General features: G+C 41.8%; 1 protein-coding gene across 2 annotated transcripts in view; it reads right to left on the bottom strand.

Annotated features, from left to right (window-relative positions):
- Positions 1-27,424, bottom strand: part of PHF2 (PHD finger protein 2) — a 444,998-nt gene that overhangs the window by 204,297 nt on the left and 213,277 nt on the right. For both annotated transcript variants that reach the window (XM_086939167.1, XM_086939168.1), the window contains exon 2: positions 14,382-14,467. In XM_086939167.1, the coding sequence (XP_086795293.1) occupies positions 14,382-14,467 (86 nt within the window). The remainder of the gene's footprint in view (positions 1-14,381; positions 14,468-27,424) is intronic.

Raw genomic sequence — 27,424 nt, 5'->3', positions numbered from 1 at the left:
TGTTGGAATTTTTGGGTAGTAGAATGGGACGCATTTTAAACCTATGTATTACATTTTTTTAAATGATTTCATTTTTAAATATTATTTTTTGTATTTTTTTTATATGTTCCTTTTGTGTTTTGAGTTTTCAATTATTTATATAAATTATCTAATGTTAAAAATATTTTTTTCTGGAAATATTGTAATGTTATAAATATATATACACAAATATATACAATTTATTTTGTAGTAATTTAGGATATGGAAAATCCAATCTGAGCTACTGTTGCTAACGCTGGAGTGGGTAGTTCAATCCCCTCCAAAACATAACACTTTCCCAACTGTTACTTATATTAGAGTCGGAATAGTAAGTCTAATACCTACAAAATCAAGCACTTATTTTACTGCTGCTTAGGTTGGTCTGGGTATAGTACATCTGATCCTTCAAAAATCCAACACTTACCCTACTGTTGCTCCTGTGAGGGTAGGAATAGTAAGTTTAACCATTCCAAAGTCCAACACATTTACTACTGTTGCTCAGGGTTGGTGTGGAGTAATTATTTTTTCCCTCCAAGTCTAGTTTCTTTTACCTGATTTTTTTTTCTTTTTTAATATATATTAATATCTATATATATATATGCATATATATATATATATACACAACGTAAGACATTTTGGGAGAATTATGTGCGCGAGGACGTTTGAATAAATGAGTCTTTTGCCAGCAATGGGCCTCTGATGGTGCTTTTTCTTTGAATTTGGATGGGCTGCTCCGTGCCCATCGAACAGAGGCCGCCCTGAAGGGTTGGTGGCCCCAGTAACGAGAGACTTTGGTGTGAAATTCAGAATGAGGGGCATGACCCACTCCTAACCTACCGAGGTAAAGCCACTGAGCAACAAGGACAGCATGTTGGAAGGGATTCGGGGTGGCAGACCGCCATTCTCGATCGTGTTGGCTGAATTGCATGGATTTTAATGTCATTTGAACTTTGGCAATGCGCAAACACCTACTCACCTGACATATAATACATTGTTTCCATCAAAAGTAGCACAGCTAAGAAGGTATTTACGTTTTCAACCTTGAATAGAATTGGACTTCCAATCAGTACTTTTTATAAAACACTGCGGTGCACTTTAGGACTTGTATTATTGTACTCTGGTCACATGAGTCAAATGATGTAAAAGCGCACAGGTGCGCAATGAGCAGTTCGACATTCTTTTCCCTGCCTGTGAGCAAGGCCGGATGAGGCCGAAACGTAAGGCATTTTGGGAGAATTCTGTGCGCGGGGACGTTTGAATAAATGCCTCTTTTGCCAGCAATGGGCCTCTGATGGTCCATTTTCTTTGAATTTGGATGGGCTGCTCCGTGCCCATCGAACAGAGGCCGCCCTGAAGGGTTGGTGGCCCCAGTAACGAGAGACTTTGGTGTGAAATATATATATATATATATATATATATATATATATATATATATATATATATAGTTTAATGTGAATTATTTTATAATTTTGTATAAGTATTTATTAATAATTTATTTTTAATGTTATTGTATTGATAACTTTTTAACCGTTTCAGCAATAAACAGTTTTTTTGTTGAAATCTGCAGATTATGCAGCAGATGATGGATTATGTTGTAAATGCAGCAAAACAATAATTCTATTTAAATCGTTAATTCTGCAACAAAACACCACAGCCACATAATTGCATCATTCCAGTTGCTCTGGTTATACTTTAGTGCATATTTTTCACATTATTAATATTTTTTATAAATGTGCTACTATTTTTAAAAATAATATAGGTTTTAAAATAAATCTAAGTGTAATAGTTAAAATTCCATATACTTAACCATTTTTAAATATATTGTGGCCATCTATATTTTGGTTGTCCATATTTTTGACTTTACATATAAAGTATATAAAGTCGATATTGCCTCCTTAATATATTTTTGGGGAATATTTTTTTTGCCAATAATTGCGGAGAAAGCCAGTGGTGACAAAAGAGGCACTATTCTGTTGTACTTTTTTTAGGACCTTCAGAAAGAATCAGATGTCAGATGTGGGTTGCCTCCAGGCACAATCTGGGGACAGTGGTAAAAATACTAAAGTGTTGAACAGTGCTTACTTACAAAAAAATAAAATAAGTGCCCATGCCCTTGTCAGGAGGCAACTGCAGCTTTCTCCACCCCATTGCCCCTGCCAGCACTGCCAATGACAATTCAGACCATTCCAAGCCTCCAAAGCTATAAGAATGGCTTGGGAGTCACTTATCGGTCATTTTTTATATATACTAAATTAGAAGTAACGGTTGTTCTGCTAATCTCAAAATTAGACAGACAGTGCCACCATGTGGCAGCTGTCATAAGTGTTGATGTTGAAAATTAAGTGCAGGTGCCAAACACCAGAAATCACCAGCTCAAATTAAGTACTGATGTTGAATAGTGAGAGCCCATGTCTGTTGAAAACAACTAGAATTACAATACAGCCTATTGAAAATTAGTGTTGCACAGTCAGATAATTCTTTATATATTAAGGAATCTGTGCTGTCTTTTGTCTTTTTTCACCGCACTTGAGAGAAGGAACCTACAGCTTGCTGATAGGAGCCCAATTAAACAATGTACGTGACCTGTGTTCAAAAATCTTCATCCGTGACCACTCTTTTGTGCTCAGTTCAGTCATGGGATAATCTAAATTGTTCAGTTTTAAGTATTTGCTGAACTGCATGTGGCAGAGTTTTATGCTGTTGAACAAGTGCTGATTAATCAGATAGACATTAAAATATACCCTACAGTTAGGGTGCCTTTGAAGCCTGGCAATACGTTTTTTAGTAGCCTATAGTGGCTAATACTGCAGTTGTCGAGACATGCCGAGGCAAGGGCTCCTCTCAGCTTGTCTCTGTGGCCAGAAGAGGAAGGACTTTTGCAGAACAGAGACCTGCATAATTTCACACACTTTACTACTTTGATGGCACTGAGCAGCATCTAAACTTCGATGCCTTAGCATAAGATATATTTTTCTGCGACTGTCATGCTAAAGCTTTTTAATTTATATGTTTAGACTAAGAATGAACAGCCCTTGATTCCTTCCAACAAATGATTACATATTGAGAAGTAATGTGCATATACTGTATCATTAAACTTTGCAGCAACAGCCGTTGCAGCTACAGTAATTAAGCCTTCCTATAGGGCAGTGCTCCCCGAACTGTGGATTGTGAGTCACAGGTGGACCATGAGCCAATTTTTTTATTCTGTATTTATATTGTCACATTTGCTGTGCTTCAATGAAAGAGGTCAGATGTCAGGCCATGTCTGCTAGCAAATTGCTGCTTATTTCTTAACATGGGTTTGATGTTTACAAACTCCTCTCGCTTTGTAGTCAGAGAAAGAAAAGTAAAGTGAATTATGAGATAATTTTGCTGGGCAACAGGGAGAGTGAAGGGAAAGGCTGCAGGAAATCATTTTTTAAAACACACAACATACACATTCAGTAATTATGTAATCAAAAAAGAAAATTTTAATTTTGAAGTGTGATGGAAACATAGATTTTAACAGGATCAAAACAAATTAAGAAACTTTACTTGGTAATGCACACATGGTAAATATTTACTGAAACCCGATTTTCAGACATTATCATTTGTGTGCAATATAGTTTTACAGTAAAACTAGATGCCTATGACCATTTCAATGTAACTTGTGCTATTTGTAGATGACAGTGAGCTATAATAGGATGCTTTAGTTACATGAAAAAAATGGCCTGCCTCATGTACATTAAAGCTAGGAGGGTCGCAAACGTTTTTTATTCCAAAAATGGGACTGTGGTCCTAAAACGTTTGGGAAGCAGTGCTATAGGAGATTCTCTATATTGAGCAAAATATGGATATTATAGTTCTGTGCACAAGAATGCGATGTACTTTGCATGCACTCTAGTTTTCTAATTCTCTGGTACTATTTGTATCTACTGAGCATACGGATTCACTAAACTCACTGACTGTCTAGGATCATATCAGCACAAGCACACTATGACACCGATTAGTAAGACTACTTTAATAGTATAAGGGTCTCTTGGGGGAAAATAATAGCGAACAAATCAAATTAAATTATTGGGATTAAGAAAACTATTCACCAGCAGTGCACCCACTCAAACACATGGGCATAATAACAACTACTGTACAATACCAAAACCTGTGTCCTGTATGTCTGAACATAAGTCCTTTACCACCCCACTAACAATCCTTAAAGAAAATATGTGCCTTTCCAGAACCACACTGTCCAAAAGGTTACATGGGGCATAGATGGATGCACCCTGGAAAGTAGTGCCAAAACAAACGTGAAGGAAAAAAGCCAAAAAGGCTTAAAAATACATTTTTGCGAGCTAGTCTACTTAACTGGGCCAAAACCCAGAAGGCTCTTTTCAGGCTTATACATACTGGGCTGAAGCAGCACGGTACGAATTGGCACTTTAAGCTTGTAATAGCAGGGCATCAGTGACAAGATAAATGCTTAAAACGTAGGCTTGCACAGAACGGCATGTGTATCACAGTAGAAGCTGACAAATTGGGAATAGCTAGTGTTAGAACAGTATCAAAAGGTTAGTACAGCTGAAATGCAACAAATAGATAACAAGGAAAAAATCTGGAGGAAAGAAAGGAATGGCCAAGAGGATGAAATCAGAAGGGTTGTGATACAATAAAATACAACGCCAAGGCCATATACACCTGGGATTTTTTTTAAACTAATTTCTATTTCTATTCTTTAATGCGTATATAGTCTTAGTATTTACCCCCATTTATGTTTTCACCTGTAAAAATATGAAGTGACAATTTTTATTTTTACATACTTATTCAAGCAAAGATCATGGTTCGGCATCTGTTGGGTGCTTGTATTATATTTAGCATCAATGTGCAAACCACCAACAACCTTTTATTCGTTTTGTTATAGGTTTATTGTGTTATGTAATTTTATTGTTCAGCTTTAAACCTCATTTACAAACACACAAACAGAACACTAACCTGGACTAACACGCCAGCCGTGAGGGAAACGGCTTTCAAGCAGCTCACCTCCTCCTGATGCAGTAGCCGGGGAACGGCTACTGCATCTTCCGAGAACCACCCGGTGCCACACGCAGCTGGGGAACTTCATCACCCAGCTGCCCCGGGGTTCCAACGCGACAGGACCCACGTCACCAACACGCGCCAGGAGGCGCCTTATCTCCAGGGAGCGCCGAAGCACAGGTGGGGCACTAACCTGGACTAACACGCCAGCCGTGAGGGAAACGGCTTTCAAGCAGCTCACCTCCTCCTGACACCCGCCGTGAGGGGAACGGCTACTGCATCTTCCGAGAACCACCCGGTGCCACACGCAGCTGGGGAACTTCATCACCCAGCTGCCCCGGGGTTCCAACGCGACAGGACCCACGTCACCAACGCGCGCCAGGAGGTGCCTTATCTCCAGGGAGCGCCGAAGCGCAGGTGGGGCACTAACCTGGACTAACATGCCAGCCGTGAGGGAAACGGCTTTCAAGCAGCTCACCTCCTCCTGACACCCGCCGTGAGGGGAACGGCTACTGCATCTTCCGAGAACCACCCGGTGCCACATGCAGCTGGGGAACTTCATCACCCAGCTGCCCCGGGGTTCCAACGCGACAGGACCCACGTCACCAACGCGCGCCAGGAGGCGCCTTATCTCCAGGGAACGCCTCTCGCCCCGCGAGTCGCGCGCGGGAGCGACCAGGGCTAAGCCCGGGCAAAGGGCGGGCCCTCTGTGGCCCTCAGAGGCACGAGGAGGACGGGACGGGGCCACCCCCCATCGCCAATTCTATAAGGTACTTTCTTATGACCCACTGGCCAACCCCCATTTGGGAACTGTGGATACTGAAAACACTGCTGGGACTATTTGCTCGCTGTCATTAACAATTGTGTCTGTTGTTCCGCGTAGCAACCCATTTCTTTGAATAAGGGTAAGCAATTGTCAGCATGTCCCCAAGGGGTACCCGCAGCAAAACAGCTGCCACTGGGGCTGGCCCTGTGACCGGCCCCATTGACCTTTTTATAACTAAGGCCAATGATGCCATCAATCAGGGCATTAGCCTTTTAGAACGCAGGGTATCACAAGATCTGGCACATGCCAAACGTTCTTCACTTGGCCTTATTGCCACCGCTACTACACCTGCACAGGCTATGCCTAATAACATCAGACCCCTACTTGACGTATGTGCTGACATTCACACCATTCCTAGCGAGGTTAACCTCTCAGCCTCCATTCCCATGTTAGATTCAGACACCGATATCAGCACAGACTTGGAAAAAACTCCTGATCTACCCATCAACCCCTCTCCTAAAGTAAAATCTGCTGATAACACCAGGCAATTGAGAGGTAGATGAGAGGGTGCAGTCCAAAAACAGAAATCACACGCACCAAAGCCCCGGATTACCATGGTCAGGAAATATGGCCGGGCACAAAGAAAGTCTGGGAAAAATACCAACTCTGTCCCTAACCACAATGCGTCCAGGGTTACGGTAATATCTCAAGGGGATGAAAGTGAAATGGTTCAGCAGGGTAGAACAATGGATACTAATGATAACACCGACAAGGCATACGACCCTATGTTGGAAATATTGGGGGAACTATTAAGTATCTATTTATCCCCCATTGAAAACAGGCTTACTCGAATAGAAAAACAACTAGCTGAATTGAGTATCCCTATTAAGAATTTCCTGAAGGAAGGTCCTGCAAAAAGCACAAATAATAGTAACACCACTAAAATAGCAGGCACCAAAATCAATATTCCTCAGGCACCTCCAACAAACCCAAATAATGCACACAAAGCTCCACCTGTCGCACTGGCTAATGGTCCAACCATTAATCAAAAAACACCAACATTGCATATTAATAGTGCACCCTCAGACAAAAGGAAGGACCCTGGCACTAATACCAACATTAACACTAAACCCCCAAATGTGAGTACCACAGGTCACTCTGCAATTTCAACAAGCAGCCCTACCACGGCCCAACCTATACCAAAAACATTTAGACAAGTTCCTGCCCGCATTAACCTCCCACCGGAATGCGGTGCATATGTATTAGTGTTAGTAAATGTCACCAAGCTAAGGAAGGATCAGGATGAAAATCCCACATCCCTCAAAAACAAAACCTTGCACTGGCTAATTGCTAACTGCAATTACCCTATTGATGGTGCAAGGGAGATTATTAACACACAGCGAGTGGGTTGGATTGGCCCACTCAGGAAAAAATTTGAGGGCGACTGTGTCACCATAAGCTTTAGAAATCCACAATGGGCAGAGAAAACCCTTGCCAATGCCCCTTTACCATCGCCCTGGGAATTCAACACCACGCTCCTTCCCTTAGGATACTTTTACAGACATCTGATACCCCCCGAACAAGCCACGGCTAATCTCCCCACAAATTCTTATCAGGATCTGAACTTTGGAGCAAGGATTAAATCACCCCTTTTTATCCAGAATCAGAACCCTAATGCCATCCACTCTAATAGCCGTAACTGGCACCCACAACCCCCAATGCCAATCCCAACCCCCAACCCTCCGCAGTTCTTTCAAGCCCCAACCATGCATCAAAGCAATTATAGAGATAGGCCTTACCCAATCTCTAATCCGTTCCAGTTTGCACAGATGACTGAAGTTAGGCCAATGTACAACATCCCCACTTACAATCGGTTCGATTACTTATCATCTCTAGACGAACAGGATTGACTGAGTATATCCCCCAACAAAGGAATGTGCAACGATGTAAAAGCCTGTAACTCAGAGGGTCTCATAACCCCAGCTGTATTGCACCACGTCCAAACTGCTTTTACAGAAACTATATTGTCGGACAGTATCCTGGCCATTTCCAACGAACTACCCCACCATGATAATGGGAATACTGGGAATACACTTGCTAAACATGGAACCAAACATGGCTTATCAATTCTAAGCTGGAACGTTGCAGGTTTGGAATCTAAGCTCTCGGACCCTGCATGGATTGAACTAATTAATGATGCAGACATACTTATGTTCCAAGAAACTTGGGCTGTTGATAATCTGTACATTGAAGGCTACCACTGCTTTAGCTTGACATCAGTAAAACCTAGCCTCGGCCGAGCAGTGGGTGTTCTTTTTATGGGGATTAGAATTCTGGCAGGTGGTACAATTAGAGATCTGAAGCTAGATAATCCTGCTAATCCCAATATTCAAATTCTGGAATACAAACCGAAATCAAAGACCACAATTTATTTAATTAATTTTTATAACAATGATTTTTATGGTGTACCGAACAAAAACTTTGTTGCATTATCCAAGGTTTTAAACACGATTGATTGTTCCTTGTCAGTAGATACCAAGACTAGCATTCTGATTGGGGGTGATTTTAACGTGAAACTTATAGAGAACTATGGATCTACTAACCTTGATTACTGTAATGACCGCAGGGGTGTGGAACTGATCAGCATACTTTCTGATTTTGATCTTGTTGATGTAATGAGTGTAGGGTATGATATGAATTTTCCTTATGCCCCCACGTTTAAGGGCAGGGATAACGGTTCAATTATCGATTACATATTTACATCACCTCTGCTAACAGATTGTTTAATTAAAACTTCTGTGGTGCAAACGTCTTTCAGTGATCACAATCCATTGTTAGCTATTTTTAATTTCGTACCCAGTCCAATTTTTATGAATCTAAACGGGGCAAGGGATATTACACCCTCAATTGATGGCCTTCGCCTAAAATGGAGGGGAATTGATTGTGGGGCCATCATAGATAAGGTTCAGGAGACACATTCCGATTTGTTGAAATCCCTCTCTTCCACAAGCACAAACAATGAAAAATTGATCATAGACTTCGAAGCTTTATGCTCAAATATAAAAATTCTCCTGTCAGTCCCACTCCCTAATGAACACAAAGAGCCACGGTGGTTTGATACATCTTGCTCCGTGGCCAACAGAGATTTAAGAAAGGCTCTCTCTGCCAAACCCAGATGTAAAGATGTAGTTCGAGCTGCCAGGAAAAACTACAAAGATAAAATATCGGAAAGGAAGGCAAACTTACTCTCCGAACACTGGGATAAGCTGGTCATTAGTGCCAATCTGGGTGGCAGCGCCCCATTTTGGTCGGCTGTTAGGAGAACGAGGGAAATGAGCAAAGAGCTTACACAAATCAGCTGCAATATAACCAGTGCAGCCTGGGAGACCCATTTTTCTAATATTTATGCTGCCCCCTCTGACGAGCACCTTCTCCCTAATATGGGCCAAACAGAAGGCTTAGAGATTTCGGACCAAGAAGTTAGGAAAGCCATAAAAGAGAGTCTAGGTAACAAGGCGCCCGGACCAGACGGCTTCCCTATCGATATTATTAAACACAACGCTGCGCTATGGACACCAATACTCCTTAACATCTTTAACAGTCTCCCACAAGTAGCCATGCCTGACACCTGGGCTACTAGTATCATCGTTCCCATTTATAAAAAGGGAGACAGATCAGACCCAGCGAATTACCGTCCCATTTCCCTTTTGGATAATACTTTAAAAATACTAGGACGTATAATTTATAATAGGGTACTGGAATGGGCGTCTGATACTGACTTTTTAGATCCTTGTCAGATGGGGTTCAGGAGCGGGGTAGGAACAGTCGAGCAATGTCTAAATCTAAAATTGATAATGGACAAATATTGCATTGCCCGCTCATCCCCTGCCTACCTATCTTTTATGGATCTTTCATCCGCATTTGATCTTGTGAACAGATCTAAGCTCTGGTTAATTCTCCTGTCGAATGGCCTTGATGCCACTCTTGTTAGATTTTTAGCCTATCTCCATACTGACCTGAAAGCACGGGTACGTATCGGGATGGGCGGAGAGGTATCGGGAGCCATTGAGATAGGGAGGGGGGTGGGACAGGGGTGCGTTCTAGCACCCCTGCTGTTCATCATTTATATTAACGGCCTGTCCAATTGTCTAAAGAAAGCTACCCCTGATGTCCCAATAATTCTAAGCAACCCCCTACCCGTGCTTTTATATGCAGACGACGCTGTCCTTATGGCACGTACACCTAACGCCCTACGTCTGCTTGTACATAGTTTTGTAAATTTTATGGAGGGACTGGACTTGAAAGTTAATTTCAAAAAGTCTTTTATCATGTCCTGTGGGCCGGGCAAAAGGAAACTCAGCACAATTCGAATCGGAACAGATAAACTAGAATCTGTTCATAAGTTTCCTTATCTGGGGTTGGTTTTCGCTGCGAACAGCTCGTGGAGTGGGCATGTGGCCCACGCCACGAGCAAGTTCTCGAAAGCCAACAATTCTGTTCTGAGTCTCCCCCGCCCAAAGAAAATCGGCGCCACAAAGGCTATTGTTAAGATTTTTAAATTACAGTGTTCTCCTGTTGCCACGTATGGAGCTGAAGTTTGGGGATCGGTCAGCAGCATTAGTATCCAAAGAGAGGAAAACCGCTTCTGATTTTATCTGCCATAATGAACTTAACCTCCCCTTCATAAGTGATTTTATCAAAGCAAGACCAGTTCTCTTCTGGATTAGAATCTGGAGGAATGATGCTGCTGCCCTTACACAAAACATCATTAAGGATTGCCTAAATTGTGAAAATGGCATGCAGATCCCCTGGTTCAAAGAAGTTTTTAAAACACTTAATGAAAGTGGTAGAGGTATCTTGTTCACTGATCCAACGGCAATCGAACTAAAGGATAAATTCGAGGTCCAAAAGGCACTTTATGCACTTTATCGTAATGAACGGCTTGGAAGAGAATCTCAGAAATCAAGGGTCAAGAAATACATAGGAAATGGTCTCTGTATGCAAATTATGCCGCCCTACCTCTCACTCCCCATGTCAAACTGGGAGCGATCTTTATTATTTCGTCTAAGGGCAGGAACTGTGAAATTTTTGCTGTCTTTTCCTTTGGGGTACCGACATTGTACAGATCTTACCCCTTGCCCTTGCGATGGTATAGGCACTCAAGATGATTTGCACTTTCTGTTTTTCTGTAAATTTTATGTAAGATATATCAAATGGCTTTTAACCCCATATTTTAGAAAACTTAGACCTCTCACACTTCAGGAATCCTATATGTTGCTGCTTACCTTGGACACTGATGAACTGACCTTTCGCACCAGCACTTTTTTAAGACTAGCCATACGTGCACGCAAGGCAATGGAAAGTCCCTGAAATCAGAATCAGTCATAATGATACTACTGTAAAAATTTTATAGGATAACGACATTTACTGCTTAACCACTGTATGAACTACTTTGTTATTATGGAATGTTATTTATATAATTGTTTTGTATTATATGTATATGTGTGTTTTTGCTGTGTTCGGTACTTTTATGAATTTTATCAAATTCGAATAAAGGTCTTTTGAACTTGAACTTGACAGGTCACCTGATCGCGGGAGATGGAGTAGTGTGTTGTTATTTGGCACCAAGGGTACAGGAAGAAAGACTTCTAATGATAGCAGAACAGGTCTCTCTTCCAAACGCAAAGTTGTGGAGCCTGCCCTCACCATGTCTCGACTACAGTAATACTCTATATTAGGATTTTCCAAAACATCTCACTCATAAACTTCAAGTGATCCAGAATTTGGCAATAAGACCGATTCTGAATAATATTCGACATGGACTTACTTCCTCACATCTTAAAGAATTTCTTTGGCTATCAGTGACCAACAGAACAAAATTTAAAATACTTACTTTAACTTACAATTACTTTTATAACTAAGGCACACTGTATCTCCAAATCTCATCACCCCTGTTAATCCGGTCCACTTTCTCAGATCTTCCAACACTCTTCACATACTACCACTATGGTACTGATTAATCCATATGGCTGGTCATTCTTTTGCAATCCTTGAGGCTAAATGATGGAATGAATTCTCACTAGAGCTCATAAACGCTCCCTCAACACCAATTTTAAGCAACCGCAGGGCAATTTCTTGGGTAGCAGATACGCTATACAAATATCTCATTCACTCATTCAAATCTATCCATTAGTCTATATGACAGTTTTACACACTATATGATGCAGAGATAATCAAAAGCACAAGTTACATAACTTCAGTAATGCTCTTTCGACTAGATACACTATCTAACAACAGATTCCTCACCTTAGTCTACTCAGCAGGCGCTAGACTAGATCAGGAATCTTTTCTTCAGCAGTAGACCAGCGTGGCTCCAGGGTGGTGCCATGTGCCTCCGAGTTGGCTCCATGCCACCCACCTCTAAGTGGAGAAGCTGTTTATAAGCACCACCCTTGTGCGCCAATGTCAGTTTCTTATTTTTTCCAGTAATGTACCTTCAAGCTCATCAAGAGCAAATGTTGGTACCAGGGTGCTGTATACTAACTTGGGAGCTTTTCGGATGTGAAAAAAAGAGCACCCGACAGAGAGAGGAGGTGGGAGTGAAGTGAGGAATCTGCAGTTTGAGAGTGTATCCACCAGAAAGAGGAGTTCTGAAGAAGGTTATCTGTTCTTCTGATGGATACTTCCAAAAAGGAATTTTCACCTTATAATAGATACCAAAGCACCACCTCTCAAGAAGGAGCATCTGTGGACCACACTCAGACCAAAATGTCCTGCAGGATCTAGTGCGAAAATGGCCTACCGGCTGGACAAGGCTTTCACGGCTTTAGTGCTTCCTGAACAAATGCGCTGATGTCTACGTTGCAACAGGCAGAAGTCAATTATAGGCTTTCCCCAAGTCAATGCAGGGGTAGTAGTCTTAGCCGAGGTGGAATGGGCTCTCAGACCTTCTAAGGGTTGTGTCTTGGCCAGTGAAGTGTGTAACAGATCTAAATGCAGAGTATAATCCACCTCAACAGTGTCCTCGTCTGTACAGCCTTCCCTTTCATTGAATCAAACAACCCCACAAAAAGATGGTCGTCCACAAAGTGCTCCCCGGTACTATGAATCTAAAACCTTAAAGCCCTTGTGGGTCCTGCTGATCGAGCGCTTTCTCCTCTTTAAAGCGGTATAGGAGAGCGAAGAATGCTGACAGAGTGACTGATTGCTCAACATGAAAGGGAGTCACTGCTTTTGGTAAGAATGCCGCTGATTCCTCCACATCAGCTCATCAGGGAAAGCTGTGGTATACAGCAGTTGCACTGAGAATGCCTGCAGTTCACTCATAAAATGAGCTGATATAATTGCAATGAGGAAGACCGTCTTCAATGTCAGGAGACACAGTGAGTAATTATGCATTGTCTCAAACGTTGTGCATGAGAAAGGCCAAGACCAAGTTAAGGTCCCACTATGCTTCAAACCTTTAATAAAGCTCATCACGACAGGAGACTTAAATAAGGCTGGTCGGTCCGGTAAATATAGAATTGCCATAAGGGCTGACAAAAAATCTTTAATATTGCCCATTGTAAGTGCCAAGCCTCAATCTGGCTTATTTCTGCCCCCCGTGTTGCTTTACCTTCACTGGCATCCTCTTTCTCTGTAACGTGTTACTTCCCCTCCACACCCCCACGTTGCATCCCCAATCGCTTCCCCAACCAAGACCCTTGCGCATGATTGGTGCGTACAGATCTCAAGTCTATGCATGAGTGGTGCGTACACCTTCAAAATGACGCAGCAAGCCATGTCATAGCCTTTTTTTCTTAGTAAGTCATGCTGTATAGCATCACAGATGGTGTTTAGCATGGCTAAAAACATTGACAAAGCCAATAGGTCTCAAAGACATGTTATTTGGGTGTTGTGGAGTGGTATGAACTAGTCCAGTGAATGCTGATTCTTATATAGTGCATGTTTGCTATGAAACAAAAGAATCCTATGAATTGCTCCTCAGGGTTTTTGGGTATCGCACAAGACTCCAAATAATAATTAATTAATAATATGCAAAGAAAAACTGTGATTGTAGAAAAAATATTTATTTGTATAGATCGTAGAGGTTGGCTTGTCAACTCACCAAATTTTAAAAGGTAGTCAGGCTTTATAGAATGACCACCATTATACGTACTGTCCACAAAATATATTTGTATGTAAACTCACCTCATGAAAATTAACTTTTTATATAATGAAAAACTGTCCATCAGGAGATTTTACTTGTATTTATTCGTCATGAGCAGCAGCTCCACTGCAAACATCATACATTAGAGAGAAAATGCAGTAACATAAGCACTGATTTGTTTGTAGGTATGTAAACCGATTGGGGAATAAATAAAATAGCCAAGGGAAAATAATGTGAAATAAATGTCACATTGTCAGACAGAAATGGATGCCAGAACATTTTTTCTTTCATGCTAAATGACCAATGGTACCTCTGGTGCAGGGTGCAGTAACGCACTTACACCGAAATGTTTGCTTTGTGATATAAATGTATTATTCCCTCGCTTAACGTGCCAAGCTTACAGGTTATGAAATTGTGAACCTCTGCAACATCTGTACTTACATGTTGATTTTCCATGGGTTTTCTCACAAATTGGACAGTGATAGATGTCAATATCTGGAGCCTCATCTTCTTCCACGCCAACACAGCTGTAATTTGAAAAAAAAAACAGGCTGGTCAGCACATCAATTCCACAGGCAGTCAGAAAAAAAAGGGTTACAATTATTAGATTGTAAATTACAGTGCGCGCTGTGGCAAAGATGTCGCTGTACATTCACTTATCAAGTTACTCTGATAGCACCTTGGAAAATTACAGGTGAGAGGCCAAGGTCTGCACCACCCTGAAATCAGATATCTGTTGTTAAAGGTTTCATGTCACAGTAATCTTATCCCGGTTTATTATCACACCACTTCCTCTACCACCACATCCATAAAGAGTAATTCTATCAGCAAATGCTTGTGTTACTAAAAGGTTAGAACAATACTACATTGTCTGTATTACTTTCGATAATGGGGCTTTGCCGGATAACATTATAAAAGGCAGTACCAATGGCTAAAGCTTGGGAAATGAATCTGTGAAGCATGAGACAGCTCTACGTACACTTAAACACAACATTAGTATGCATTTAGATGTCCTTTCACAAATCAATTATTCTTAAAATGTTGATAGAGTCGATGCTGTTTACTACTAGGAAAACAAAGCGAAATGGTAAAATTGATATGGGGCTATATTAAGCGTAATAAGTATCTTCCAAACCTGACATGTTTTGAAAGGTATTGTTTGAGTGAATTTCATCTTAATCCCTTCATTTTGCTCATATCCTTAGAATAAGCTGTCACAATCTTTAAGATAATGCTTGATTGATAAAAACACTTCTTAGGACATTTCCTCTTAGTCAGTGAGGACAGCAACCACCTCAAACTGCTTAATTTGAATTGAATGTTACTATCCAGGCTTAAGACAGATCATATGTGATTGAACATTTTAGAATGGACTGTTGTCAGTTGATGGTATTTTCTATACTCATTTTATAATAATATTTTATTTTCTTACGTATCATGAGATAATATGCAAAGACATGGTGGTCCCTCTGCAAGAATATAACCTTCCTAAATTGAAACTGAATACTTTTGTTTGTCCCCTCCCTAGATCATTGGCTCAATATTTCTGGTCACTATAATAGATTAGTACATGCTGATGGGCCTCAATGGTAACATCAGTTTAGGTAACTACTGACTTCTGGAGGGGCACAACAAATTCAGTTTGCAGAAAAGCCAAGAGTTATGCAATTCCCCTCTTTCAAATTGGCATACACATATGCCTCATGACTCAAACAGCAAATCCTCAAAAAAACACATTTGTAATGTAAATAGTAGGATTGGGACTACTAAAACCCATTATGTTGTTTTAGTAATACAATTAAAAATACAACAAGTAGAGTCCCAAATCAGTTTCTAGCATTCATACAAGCAATTAAGGACGTGGAAATGCAACAGCAGTTCACTGCAACAAAGTACTATGGCCCTGATTGCGATGTCGGGGGGAAAGGAACCGCCGGACAATGGGTCGGCAGTTTCGCAATCCCAATTTTTTTTATTTGTAGAGTTTTATATAGAGCGAACTAGACCGAAGAAATTGCGTATCAGAGTGCTTTACATGAGCACCAGTTTCAATACAGATGGACACATACACAAATCCTCGTCTCTCTTTCCCATTCAGATGTACCAACTGCCTCCAACTTTAGATCTTGCATGGAGGCGGTTGGTCAGTGGATGATCCAGAATTCACTTAAACTGAATGGGGAGAAGACTGAGGTGATGGTGTTTGGAGGGAAAGAGAACATCTGGTCAGCCAGCTGGTGGCCTGACTCGCTAGGAGTGTGCCCTTCCCCCACGACATCTGCTAAGAATCTTGGGGTGATGATAGACCCTGCCCTGGATATGGGCAGACAGGTTAGTAGAACCATCTCCACCTGTTGGGGCTTAATCCACACCCTGCGAAGAATCAGGAAATATCTCTCTCAGCAATCCAGAAAGCAAATAGCTGTCGCACTTATCGGCTCACGACTGGACTACTGTAATGCGCTGTACGCGGGGCTAAACAGGAGCCTGCTGCAGCGCTTGCAGGTAGTCCAGAATGCCGCAGCCAGATTTGTTCTGGAGGTTCCCAGACGCTCCTCGGCCACGTTGGCCAGGAAAGCGCGGCATTGGCTACCGGTAGAGCACCGAGTACGGTTTAAAGTCCTATGCATGACCTATAGAGCCATTGCAAAGTACAGCGACACAGGAGTTGGTTCCATCATCTCCCACTACACTCCTGGAAGGGACTTGCGCTCCTCCAGGAAACTGCTCCTGACAGTTCCCCGCATACGAAGAGCCAAGTGGGGTGGCAGGGCCTTCTCCACCCTGGCCCCCAAATGGTGGAATGATCTCCCTCTGGATCTCAGGTCCCTACCCTCCCTACAGAAATTTCGAAGTGCCCTTAAAACTCGCCTCTTCCTGCAAGCCTATGTGTAAGGATGCATGTTTCCATTTTTTAGATGTTATTGTTAGGCGCCTTGATACCTGCGGGTTATTGTTTTGCGCATTATAAATTTTTATCAATCAATCATTTTTGTTAGGCACAGGGAGATTAAGTGATTTGCTCAGAATCACAGGATGTTGAGCGTTGTTGCCGAGATGCGGACCGGTTTCCCCAGCTTCAAGGTTGACTGCTCTAGCTGTAAGGCTACATCCTCTCCCCACATAGTGCGGTCGAAAACTTCCATTATTCAATGGGAGCTTGCGCGCGGGCTGAAAATGCCTGCAGCATAACCTCCCATTGAAAAATGAAAGTTTGTAAACATGCCTGCACTGTGTGGCAGGCACTTCACGCTGCCTGCCACACGGTGCAGGGATGTTGAGGGGCCCCCAATGTCACTTTCTGACAGCCTTTCCATGTCGGAAAGGCCGACATGGAATGGCTGTCGGAAACCAACATCATAATCCCGACGGCCGAAACGCCGTCTATAAGGGATTATGCTGCCTTTTTCGACTGACCCAGTCGGATTTCCCTGCAGGTTTCAACTCGAACCGCCATTATCCAAACACTGCGATTGGACATGAAACCTACCATGTCGGGCCCTACGTGATTTTGAAGACAAAAGCCCTGCAATTTGCATAATCACAGACTTTGTGACCGAATAATCACTTTTGGCAGTGTACAAAAGTCAATTTGAAGTTGGAAAAACCTTACCAACGTATGTATGGCTTTTGCGACCTGTTATTACCTGCACATAGCAGGAAGACATGAATGAGATGTTGTCTCCTTTTTGGGAGCCACAGTGTTTTGCATCATTGGATTTAGAACACAACTGCGATCTCAAATGCTGAAAGTTTACCAACATGTGACTTTGTGTAGTAAACTCTTTCTTCTAACTTTTCCCACTTTGCATGTGACCTGCACAGTACAGCCCACATCTGAAGTGGAAATAGTTTTAAAGATAATCTAACTATAGTAATTTGTTCCGGAAGGGTGCCCTTTCAGTAAAAATGTTATGCTATACTCATGCAGACACCTTTGCACTATGATGCATGACACTCAGCAGTCTGATTGTGTGCCAGCTCTAAGAGAGAGCAGGATAGTGCCTTATCTATGTTAATATGGCGCTTTTGCTCTCTCCTTGTCACGCAAATATACAAAAAGCACTCTTTCTGGAAGGAGATGTAGCTTTCTGCCAAATTTGAAATAATTACACCCTGCATTAAGGGCTGCAGTTATGTCTAAAATCCTTATGGAAAATTGCAAGGGGAAAACACGTTTTGGGGCCCCAACCTTTTTCTCAACCCCTGTTGACAAATTGCCCCAATACTTTCCAAACAGCTGAACTCAGGTGCATTCTAGTCTTGATTATTTCATGAAGATTCATCATACGGAGCCAAAGTTACTGGCAAAAAAACTGATTATATTATACTTTAATTATAGTTCAATATGTTTTTGTAAGGAAAACATAATCACAGAAAAAGAACAATTAACCGCCTTGAATTCAGAAACAACTGACATTCAACTCAATTAGAAAGGTATTTTTAACCTACCCTACATTTTTTATCAAATAAAGGCAGTAGTCGTCATTTAACAATGCAATGACATGCTCAAGAAATCAGTTTTCAGTTGTGCCACTGACAAAACTTCTGTTGCACAAAGGTTCTGATGGCTCACTTCAGTGATCTGGGGCACCGACGTCCTACATTTATCAGGTTCAATTGATTACAATTCGAAAACGTTGCAAGGAGCAAACCAGAGCTGTTAAAATCCTATAGTGTCAAAGTCAGACAAAAAGTCCAGCATAGCCACATGAGATAAATGCAGCCCTTAATTTGTGCCAATGTTTGCAGGTGGAAGGCACCAGCACTCATTGTTGGGGGCCAGGACTTGCTTCCATCAGCAACGAGGAAGAGAAAGGGGAGAAAGTGACAAAGGCAGAAAGCAAAATGGAAAAGAAACATCAAGCCTGAGATAAAGAGGCAGCACGTGAGGATAGGTTGAAGAAAGAGGCATGAGGTGGAATGGGGATGTGTATGTGTTTATTCCATTTTTTGTCAAATGTATCCTACACATTTTTGCTTCTAAATTATAAATGCTCTGTATCTGATTTCCCAAGTGCTTCACATGGAGAGTAGAAAAAAAATTCTGCAACGACTTCTTGATTAATAATCCTTGTACCTCAGAGGTGACACTTTATGCAGTGTCGACAGAATTCTTCTTAATATGTGGTTTGCCGAATGATAGTAATGTTTTCACATCATTGCTAAAAGAAAGAAGGTGGTAATAACTCTTGCTGTTTCTGGGGTAAAATAACCTAAGGACACAAGATGTGTCATTTCTTTTTGGAAATTGCTAAATCTCGAAACAGCAAAAACTGTAACCAACCTGTTTTAGGTATCACTAGCTTTCTCTTCACATCGCCATTCGAAATGCGTATAGCAAAAATTTTAGGCCTCATTGCGAGAATTATTTACATTTTTAAGGATCTGTAGTATTGGATTATCGGAACCATCTGCAGAGGAAATGGGTAGTAATTGAGCTTCGTTTTGTTCAGGCTGTTCTTAGGTTTATTTTAAGCATTAATGAAACATTCAATGATTCCAACTTCCCCGCAATATTTATACATTTAAAATGAATAATAGATATAGCATTTTAATATCTTTATTTTATATTAAAAAGATCTATAGCAAACAACTGTGTCTTTCTGACCGTATCGTCTAATAAGTCAAAGTATAATTCAATAATAAATTTACAGAATGATACCAAGACATTTGAAATAAAATAGATTTGTTCTTCTTTCTACTATAGCACTATTGGCCAACTGGCTTGCTAAAATGAGGGCCACAACATATAAAATGTTAAATGAAAGTGCAGCATTTTTGTAATTACAATTATGAACGGAAATGCCTTCTGGGTAACGGGCTTTAACATTAAACCCTAACCGCACAGGAAACATGGTGGTTAATATACAACACAGAAAACATTTTACTACCCTTCACATAATTAATGCACAAGTCCTAAACTGCAATAAAAGTCATGGTAACAAGCACTGTACTGTAATACGAATAGGCTTTCATTTTAAATCTAAAGGAAGGCATTTTAATAGCCAAAGACATCAAAGCAGCAGTTGTAGTACCAGAAATGCTTAATTTGTTAATATTATTGTTTTCGTGTCACAAAGCACTATAGCAGATATGTACAGTACTTTGTTGGCCCTCGAGTGAATTGGCATAATTTACAGGAAGCACGGTGTAAAGGATATCTGCTTAGCGCAGAGAAACTCAAGTGCGAAAGAGACCCTTAGCAAATACGCCTCACATAACATACCCTAACTTTACGTCATAAGGACATATAGTTATGTTGTTGTTGTATCCACCAAAATTGTGATGTCGCTGATCCTGCATAGTGGGTGAGTTGTGGGTGGTTGTCTTACTCCTGCACAGTGTGTTATGTCTGTAGGGAGTTCCACAAACAAATTAAGAATTAGGAATGGTCGAATCAATGCAAATAAATCCCACAAGCTTTGTAAGTGGCAGAAGTATACACTACTTGAACTTTGTGACATAAAAAAGAAAAAAACTAATAAATGCTCAGAAACGAGAAGTAAATGAGATCCACATTTCTCTACCCTACTTTTATATTCATGAGTATCATCCACACGCCTTCTTCATGATAGGCGCACTCCAAACCTGAACACTCAGGGACATATTCACAAAGGTAAACGGAGACGAAAGTCTAACTTTACGACTTTCGGTAGTCACATGTGGCATTTATGTATATTAAAGTTAGACTTTTGCCTCACTTTTAGGCGCAGGTAAACTTAAGACCAAAACTTAAGTTTAAGTGAGACAAAAGTCTAACTTTACTACTCGTCAATGCCTTTCGTTTATAATGAATGTCGTTAAGTTAGACTTTCGTCTCAGTTTACCTTTGTTAATTGGGCCCTCAGTTTTGCCCAAGGCCTTCCCTCTTTACCGACCTAGGTGACAGAATAGCTAACCATTATGCAGCTATATTAGTCTTCTTTTTTTAAGTAGCTCATTAGCTCGAATACCAGTTACAATTAAAGAAAACTGACAGATTATAGTGACTTTTGAAGAACTCCCTCTAGTATTGCAATGTGTTGTTACTTTATGTGCAGGTTTAAGTGGTTGGCCTGAGTGTTTTAGGCACAATCTGCTTCCTTTGCAGTTATCTGATCAGTGGACAGGGTAAGTGTTTGCTGTTCCGCCCAGCCAAACCATTTATTAAAAGCATTCATTTCTGATAAAATACTAACAATATAAATCACACCAAAAGGCTTGTGTCATGGTTATCGACTTCAAATTGAAGAAGTAGAGATGTGACTGGGTGAGGGTTAACTATTGCAGAGTAGCATGGGAGAGAGAACTGACATAAAAATTGATGCTCTCACATAGTAAGCATTAGAATTAGCAAAAGGTCACTTTGGTTTATGGGGTTAAGATAAGTCAGCATTTCACTGCCTGAACAAGACCTGGCATAATTCACAGTAGGAAATACCATGTTAACTACTGTGGGTAAGTGATCTCCGAAACAAATCACATTTGTTCAGGAGAGGCTATTTTTAAACCTTGCTCACTCAGTCACAGAATATGCACAAACCACAGTGTTGGTGTGCACTGCACTTAGGTTCCAGTCACTCCTGTCTCATGCAGAGAACCACACACAACACACTCCACCCTTTAGACACGCATAAGCACAACCCCAGCCCTGGTCTATGTAGAGGACCCTCCCCCCATACAGGTCTGTGAAGATAACCGCAACCTTCAGGCTCCTAACTGTGCTGAACTCCAAGTGTGGTCTTTGACCCAGGTCTTTAGTGCAGTCTTTGTAGTTGGATTTGCCTCTCCTACCCTTCTATGACCATGGCTTTGATGGACCGAAACCATCATGAGGCAGCACGTAGGAGTGAAGTAATCCGAATTTACAGTCACCACCCATTGTGACCGCCATCAGGTGGCTCCGACTGCCATCAGACTAGGAGTCACATCCTTGGTCCCCATCTGGAGGGACCCTACTCTCCAGAGAAGTCACCAATTCCAGAAGTAGGCAAAAACCTCCTGCACTTGAGTGTCCAACAACGAACACCATGCTGCCCAACAAAACACGTGGAAGACACATTGCAAGTCACATGCAAACACAGCCCTGCATACCATTAAAAACCCATATATGTCCACGCTAACTGGGATAAAACTGTAGTTTTTCTTTGATCGACTGCTGTCATCGGAAGTGGAAAAATACCCTCAACGCACAACATCTTAATCTTTATGAACGACTAAAGACTCTGAACAAATGTCAGACAAAGAAATATTAGTTCCAAAGTCTTTTGGTCGGCCCCAGGTGGAGCGGGGGCTGGAATGGATTGGAGAGGGGGGCTGGGGGAATGGTATCAGGGGGGGGGTGGGGGTGCGGGGTAGGCAGGACGGTATGGGGGAGATAAAAAACACTCTATATTTCTACTTCTTCAAACTTAATCCCATCCATTAGCAAAGAAACTGCTACACTGGATACAAACTTACCATGTCACCAGTAGGAAAGTAGCTCTCCCAGGGCGAGCCAAGCACAGTAAAGTAGCCCTACGCATTTCTGAAAGAAGAGCCTTAATGCATGTATTGGCTTTCTATTCCAAAAAAAGAAAAAAACACAGACACTGAAAGTCTACATTTTCCATGCATTCACACAAGGCTCCCTCATCTAGGCCAGCACCTGTGGAGAGAACACAATGGAAAACCCCACAACTGCAGACAGTCTCAGCATCGCAAAGCTGCAAGAGGCCAAGTAATAGGCGCATGTGAGCTATATAAAATGCAAAGTAACACTTGCTGTGTGGCAAAGTGTCATGACGAAGGGGCATAACAAACTAGGATAGAAAACATCAGAGCAATATTACAAAGTAATCTGTGATAATGTTTGTGTGCCCAGGACTAATGTGGAAAGTTGAAAAAATGCTGACGAAACACAACCATGTAAACAATGCGATCAGCGGTTTCACATCTGTCATTGTTGTTTGCACGGATTAAGTGTCCACTGTCTGCACCTGTGAAAATTAGGGATTTATGTGTGCAAACTACAGGGTTGTAACACGAGCAGTCGCTATGTTTAGAAATACAGGAATTTAGCCCGCTCGAATTTACAAAAAAGAAATACTTGTTACTGTATATTACCAGCGTTGTGATTAACATGGTTATTTATTTGATTCTCCAAGTCGTTAATCATAACAATTTCCCATAATTGCGTACTTCCTATGACAGACTGCTCGCTGCAAGGAATGACATTCTTGATACAATTCAGAACAAAACAAATCTTCCGCGTTCTTCAGCGAGATGCAAGAACATTAAGTCGGTGTTTTAATTAAAGGAAATGACTTCCACCTTCCATCTTTTGTTTGCTGTGACAGCCCAGGCTCATCTACTTTCAAAAGCTGGGAAATTTCCCACGGGTTGTATCAATGTGTTATCTTACTTATCCACACAGAATCTACATCTGTATCACACAACACGGCATCACTTTTGCGGCTGCACTTCTCAAAACAGTTTGCAGACCATTTCTTCATTACCAGAAAATCAATGTGCCCACTTTTTCTTTCTTTATTAACTACATCACTCCAAAAAGCACTTTATCTAAATATTTTTTTTAATATTAGCGACTCACCCACAGTTTATTTTTAGATCACTCTTTCCACCTATACGTTTGGCCACAATATTGCCTCTTTGACCCTCAATGTTTTAGTATGTGACGCTGGCTATTACACCTACAAACAATAACATCTAATGAAAAAGTCCACCTCGGTACCATATTAAAGTGGACAAATGACCTTCGCATATACCCTCACTGGGATCTCTATTTAGGTTTAGTTTCACCAAGTGGCACTTTAATGTCGTACAGCAGAAAACATTGCACTGGGAATACAGGAAGAGTGGAGCCTGAGGCAAGAAGTGATAAACTGCTTTATACATTATTACTCTGTTGCAGGATTGTCAGAAGATTTTGCGGGCCCTGGGGTAGTTCAGCGCCAAGACGCCTACGGGTAAATGTAGCGCTTTATAAATATTAAAAATAAATAAATAAATAAATAAATAGTTTGTCTTCCACGGAAAATAGAAGAGGTGCACCTGGCTTTTAGGTCTCACCTACCAGGCAGCGAAAGACCTATTGTGAACTTACAGTGGGCTTACAGCGCGCCCACTGCCTATTATTGGTTGGTTTTCTTGCCGCTCTCTTGTGCTTGCTTATTTGATGGCTTGCTATCCTCTTTTGTTTGTCCTTTATTCTGGTGTATAGCCTTTTTATAATACTTTTCATTAGCTGACTAGCATCCTTCCACTGCTCTTATTTAGGACTCACCAAGAACATACACAGGTTGGAGTCAGCTGACTGCTTACCACTGGTTGGCCTTCCTGACACTCCTATTTGCTTGCTTCATGTTCTAGAGGCAGCTTGTCAATACAGTGGCTGTCCTGCTCATGAAGCATAACCTCTTTACCAACTCTTTTGATTGGCTATCTTCTATGCTCCCACTGCTTGCTTTTTGAGCACTACCTGTTTTCTTTTTGATTCAGCACTCCACATGAGTGAATTCGTTTGACAACTATTTACCTTCGGTGCATCTGTCCCCCCGCACACCGTACTGTTCACTCATCCTTGTTAGGTCGAGCTGATGTGGCATTCATGCGAAGCATGAATGCATCAGCTCGACAACTTATGTTGCCGATATTTAGGAGAGTGGACAGCTACCAGACGCGCGCTTTGACGAGGTCGGATTTCACCTCGGGAGTGAGCGTCTGGTAGCTGCGCATGCGCGAAGCAAATCCCTTGCTCACACACAGACACAGACAGCCCCACCCCTCTGCATGCACGCACACACACACACACAGGCGCGTGCATGCACACGCAGGCATACGACACACATACAGGCACACTATCCCCTACCTCGCATTCTCTCTCAATCACACACAGTCACGCATGCGCACAGACATTCCCTAGCGCACACACGCACACACGCGCGCACACACTCCCCCCCCTCCCCCACCCCTCCCAGGCATACACACAGGCACGCACGCACTTCACTTCAGCCCTGGGCCCCACTCACCGACTGCGCTCTTCCGGCGGGCTCCTCTCCCGCTCCGCTCCTCACGGCGCGGCGCGTCTCATCTCGTCTTCTCAATCGGGGCTCCCTCAGGTCCGAGGAGCCCCGCAACAGGCGCCACACTCCTCCTTCTCCCCGGCCCCCTCCTGGGGACCCGGGCTACCTCGGACCGGCAGGGCGCTCCATGCGCCGGCAGCTCGCGGACCTCGGGAGGCGGGACTTCCGGTCGGCCGCGACCGGATTGGCCGGCCGGCTAAGAGCTTCCGGGTCGCCGCGGGCAGCGCGGCGGCACCCTACAACATGAACTTGTTTTCTTTGTTTGCGTACTTGGGCAGCATTAGGTACTCTAGTCTCAACTCTGAGAAGGATGTGAAAATATATTTTTTGTGAAAAAAGAAGCATTGCTTAACATATGAATTTACACCTTCTTTAAAATTGATATTGTGATATAGCTTTGAAATGTAAAATTGTGGCCAGGGTAGAGGAATTCATTTCTGTGAGGTTTGTCACCTCACTGGGATAAAACGCATTTATTATCAGTTATAGAATGTATTACATGATTGAAAATGACAATTTTGCAGAACAAGCAGCAGTCGCAATCCAGTTTCTTGCCAAACATTTCTGTTTAAAGTCTTTCCCACTAATCTCGAATAGATCTAACGTAGTGTTTGAAAACGGCAGTCATCTTGGACTAGTCTTCCTTTACTTATATGAGCCAGGTGATTGGCTGGTTGCTTTCTGTTGAAGGAAGAAAGAGTCGCGTCAGGCCACGGAAAACAAGGGCTTGATGGGCTGCAAACCATGTCAATTGCATTCAATGAAATCTTTACACCCTGTACATTCCAGGTAGGTGGGTGGGTTCCACCAGGTCTTAAGGCTGCATCTCCGGAAGGTGCGATTACAAATCTAGTCAAGCAATATGGGTGATGGCGGCAAAAGCTAGACTTAGCTAGAAATGAGAATTTTGACAACATCGGTCTGTAAAAAACTCACCTCGGCCATTATTGTATTCCTCTGCCTTTTTCAGCACTTTTTCACTCCAGCCACACACCGATTACTAATTTTACTCCAACTACCTTCATATGCACTGGTTCGATGCCGCTGTGCGAGCGTTATCGGTTTTGTGTGCAAGCATAATTAATTCCTTGGCGATACAATTATCGTGCCTGAGATCCTGATGCGCGCAGAATTTGTGAAAAGCAACAGAGGATGATTCTGGCTATTAAATGTACTCCCGATGTCTGAATGATTTCTCTGCGCCGAGAGAACGGCGTGCAAATGCAAAGGTTGCTCACTGCAGCCGTTACTTGGTGATAATTCTGTATACAACCACAGGAACCGGAGTCACTGATTTATTTTTTTGTATATTTTACCCAGCAGTTGGCTACAGACGATTTTTCGCTCATGAAAATACTGAAGGTGTGAAATGTTGTTGTTTTTATTTACTACGCAGCTTTTGATACTTGTTAGAAACATCCCCCTTGATGTTAAACAGTTTGCCTTGCCTTACCCATGTGATTTTAAGTGTCTTGCCTTGGACATATTATGTAGAATCTTGCATGCTGAAAAATGATTCATTTAGATCTGGCATTAGTCAAGAGGTATACATATTAGCAAAATTATATGTATAATATATTTGGAGCTGCTATCAGCCCTCTTCACCCAGTGGACTGGTATTGTGTCATTCACATTATTATTTCACCCATTACATCATACAACATGCATACATCATGGAGCAGTGGGGTCAGCCACTTCAGCCAATGACTAAACTAACAGTGAGTGATGGCATTCTGCCCTTTCATAAGGTACATTGCGCATGCTGGTATGTACGGGATTCCACGAGCAAATGTAAGAGCAAAAATATGTAAATTATGACATTTATTTGTATGCGTAAAAGGTCAAGAGGGAGACGTTGCAAAATTTTGGAAGCAAGATGGAACATTTCCTTATATTAAAAGGCGTTTCGTCTTGCATTTTCGCCCTCCAAAATACTACTTGCTTGCAAATTGCTTTACTTTTAAAAGCGTGCGTCGGCACATGCCACATTAGATTTGTGGGAGTCTTTTATTCCTCGGTGCATGCATTTATATTGGCCACGGCCTGTTTTCTTGGATTTGAATGTTGACCTTCTCAGATGTACAACATCAAATACCTGAAATTATTTTCCTGACTGATGCATTGATTGACTTGCATATTGTGTGGCACAGCGTGTTGTTCTTTCACCTGCTGCTTTTTTAGGTCTCGCCCTGGAATTCGCATCCGAAGGATGCAATAAGATAATAGATTTACAGAGGAGTACATATTGCATTACAAATGCTATAGGTATCACATTTGCGAAAGCTATAACTATTGGCATTGTAAATGACAAAGCTATTAATTTCACTATTTTCAAAAACAACACATGAATAAAAACTTTGCCATTTACTTTGCCGTTTACAATACCAATAGCTCAAACTTTCCTAATGCGAGACCTAT

This window comes from Lissotriton vulgaris, chromosome 9, assembly GCF_964263255.1.
Source record: "Lissotriton vulgaris chromosome 9, aLisVul1.2, whole genome shotgun sequence".
NCBI classification, from domain to species: Eukaryota; Metazoa; Chordata; class Amphibia; order Caudata; family Salamandridae; genus Lissotriton; species Lissotriton vulgaris.
The sequence above is the reverse complement of the archived record's forward strand: the minus strand, read 5'-3'. Positions and strand labels throughout refer to the sequence as shown.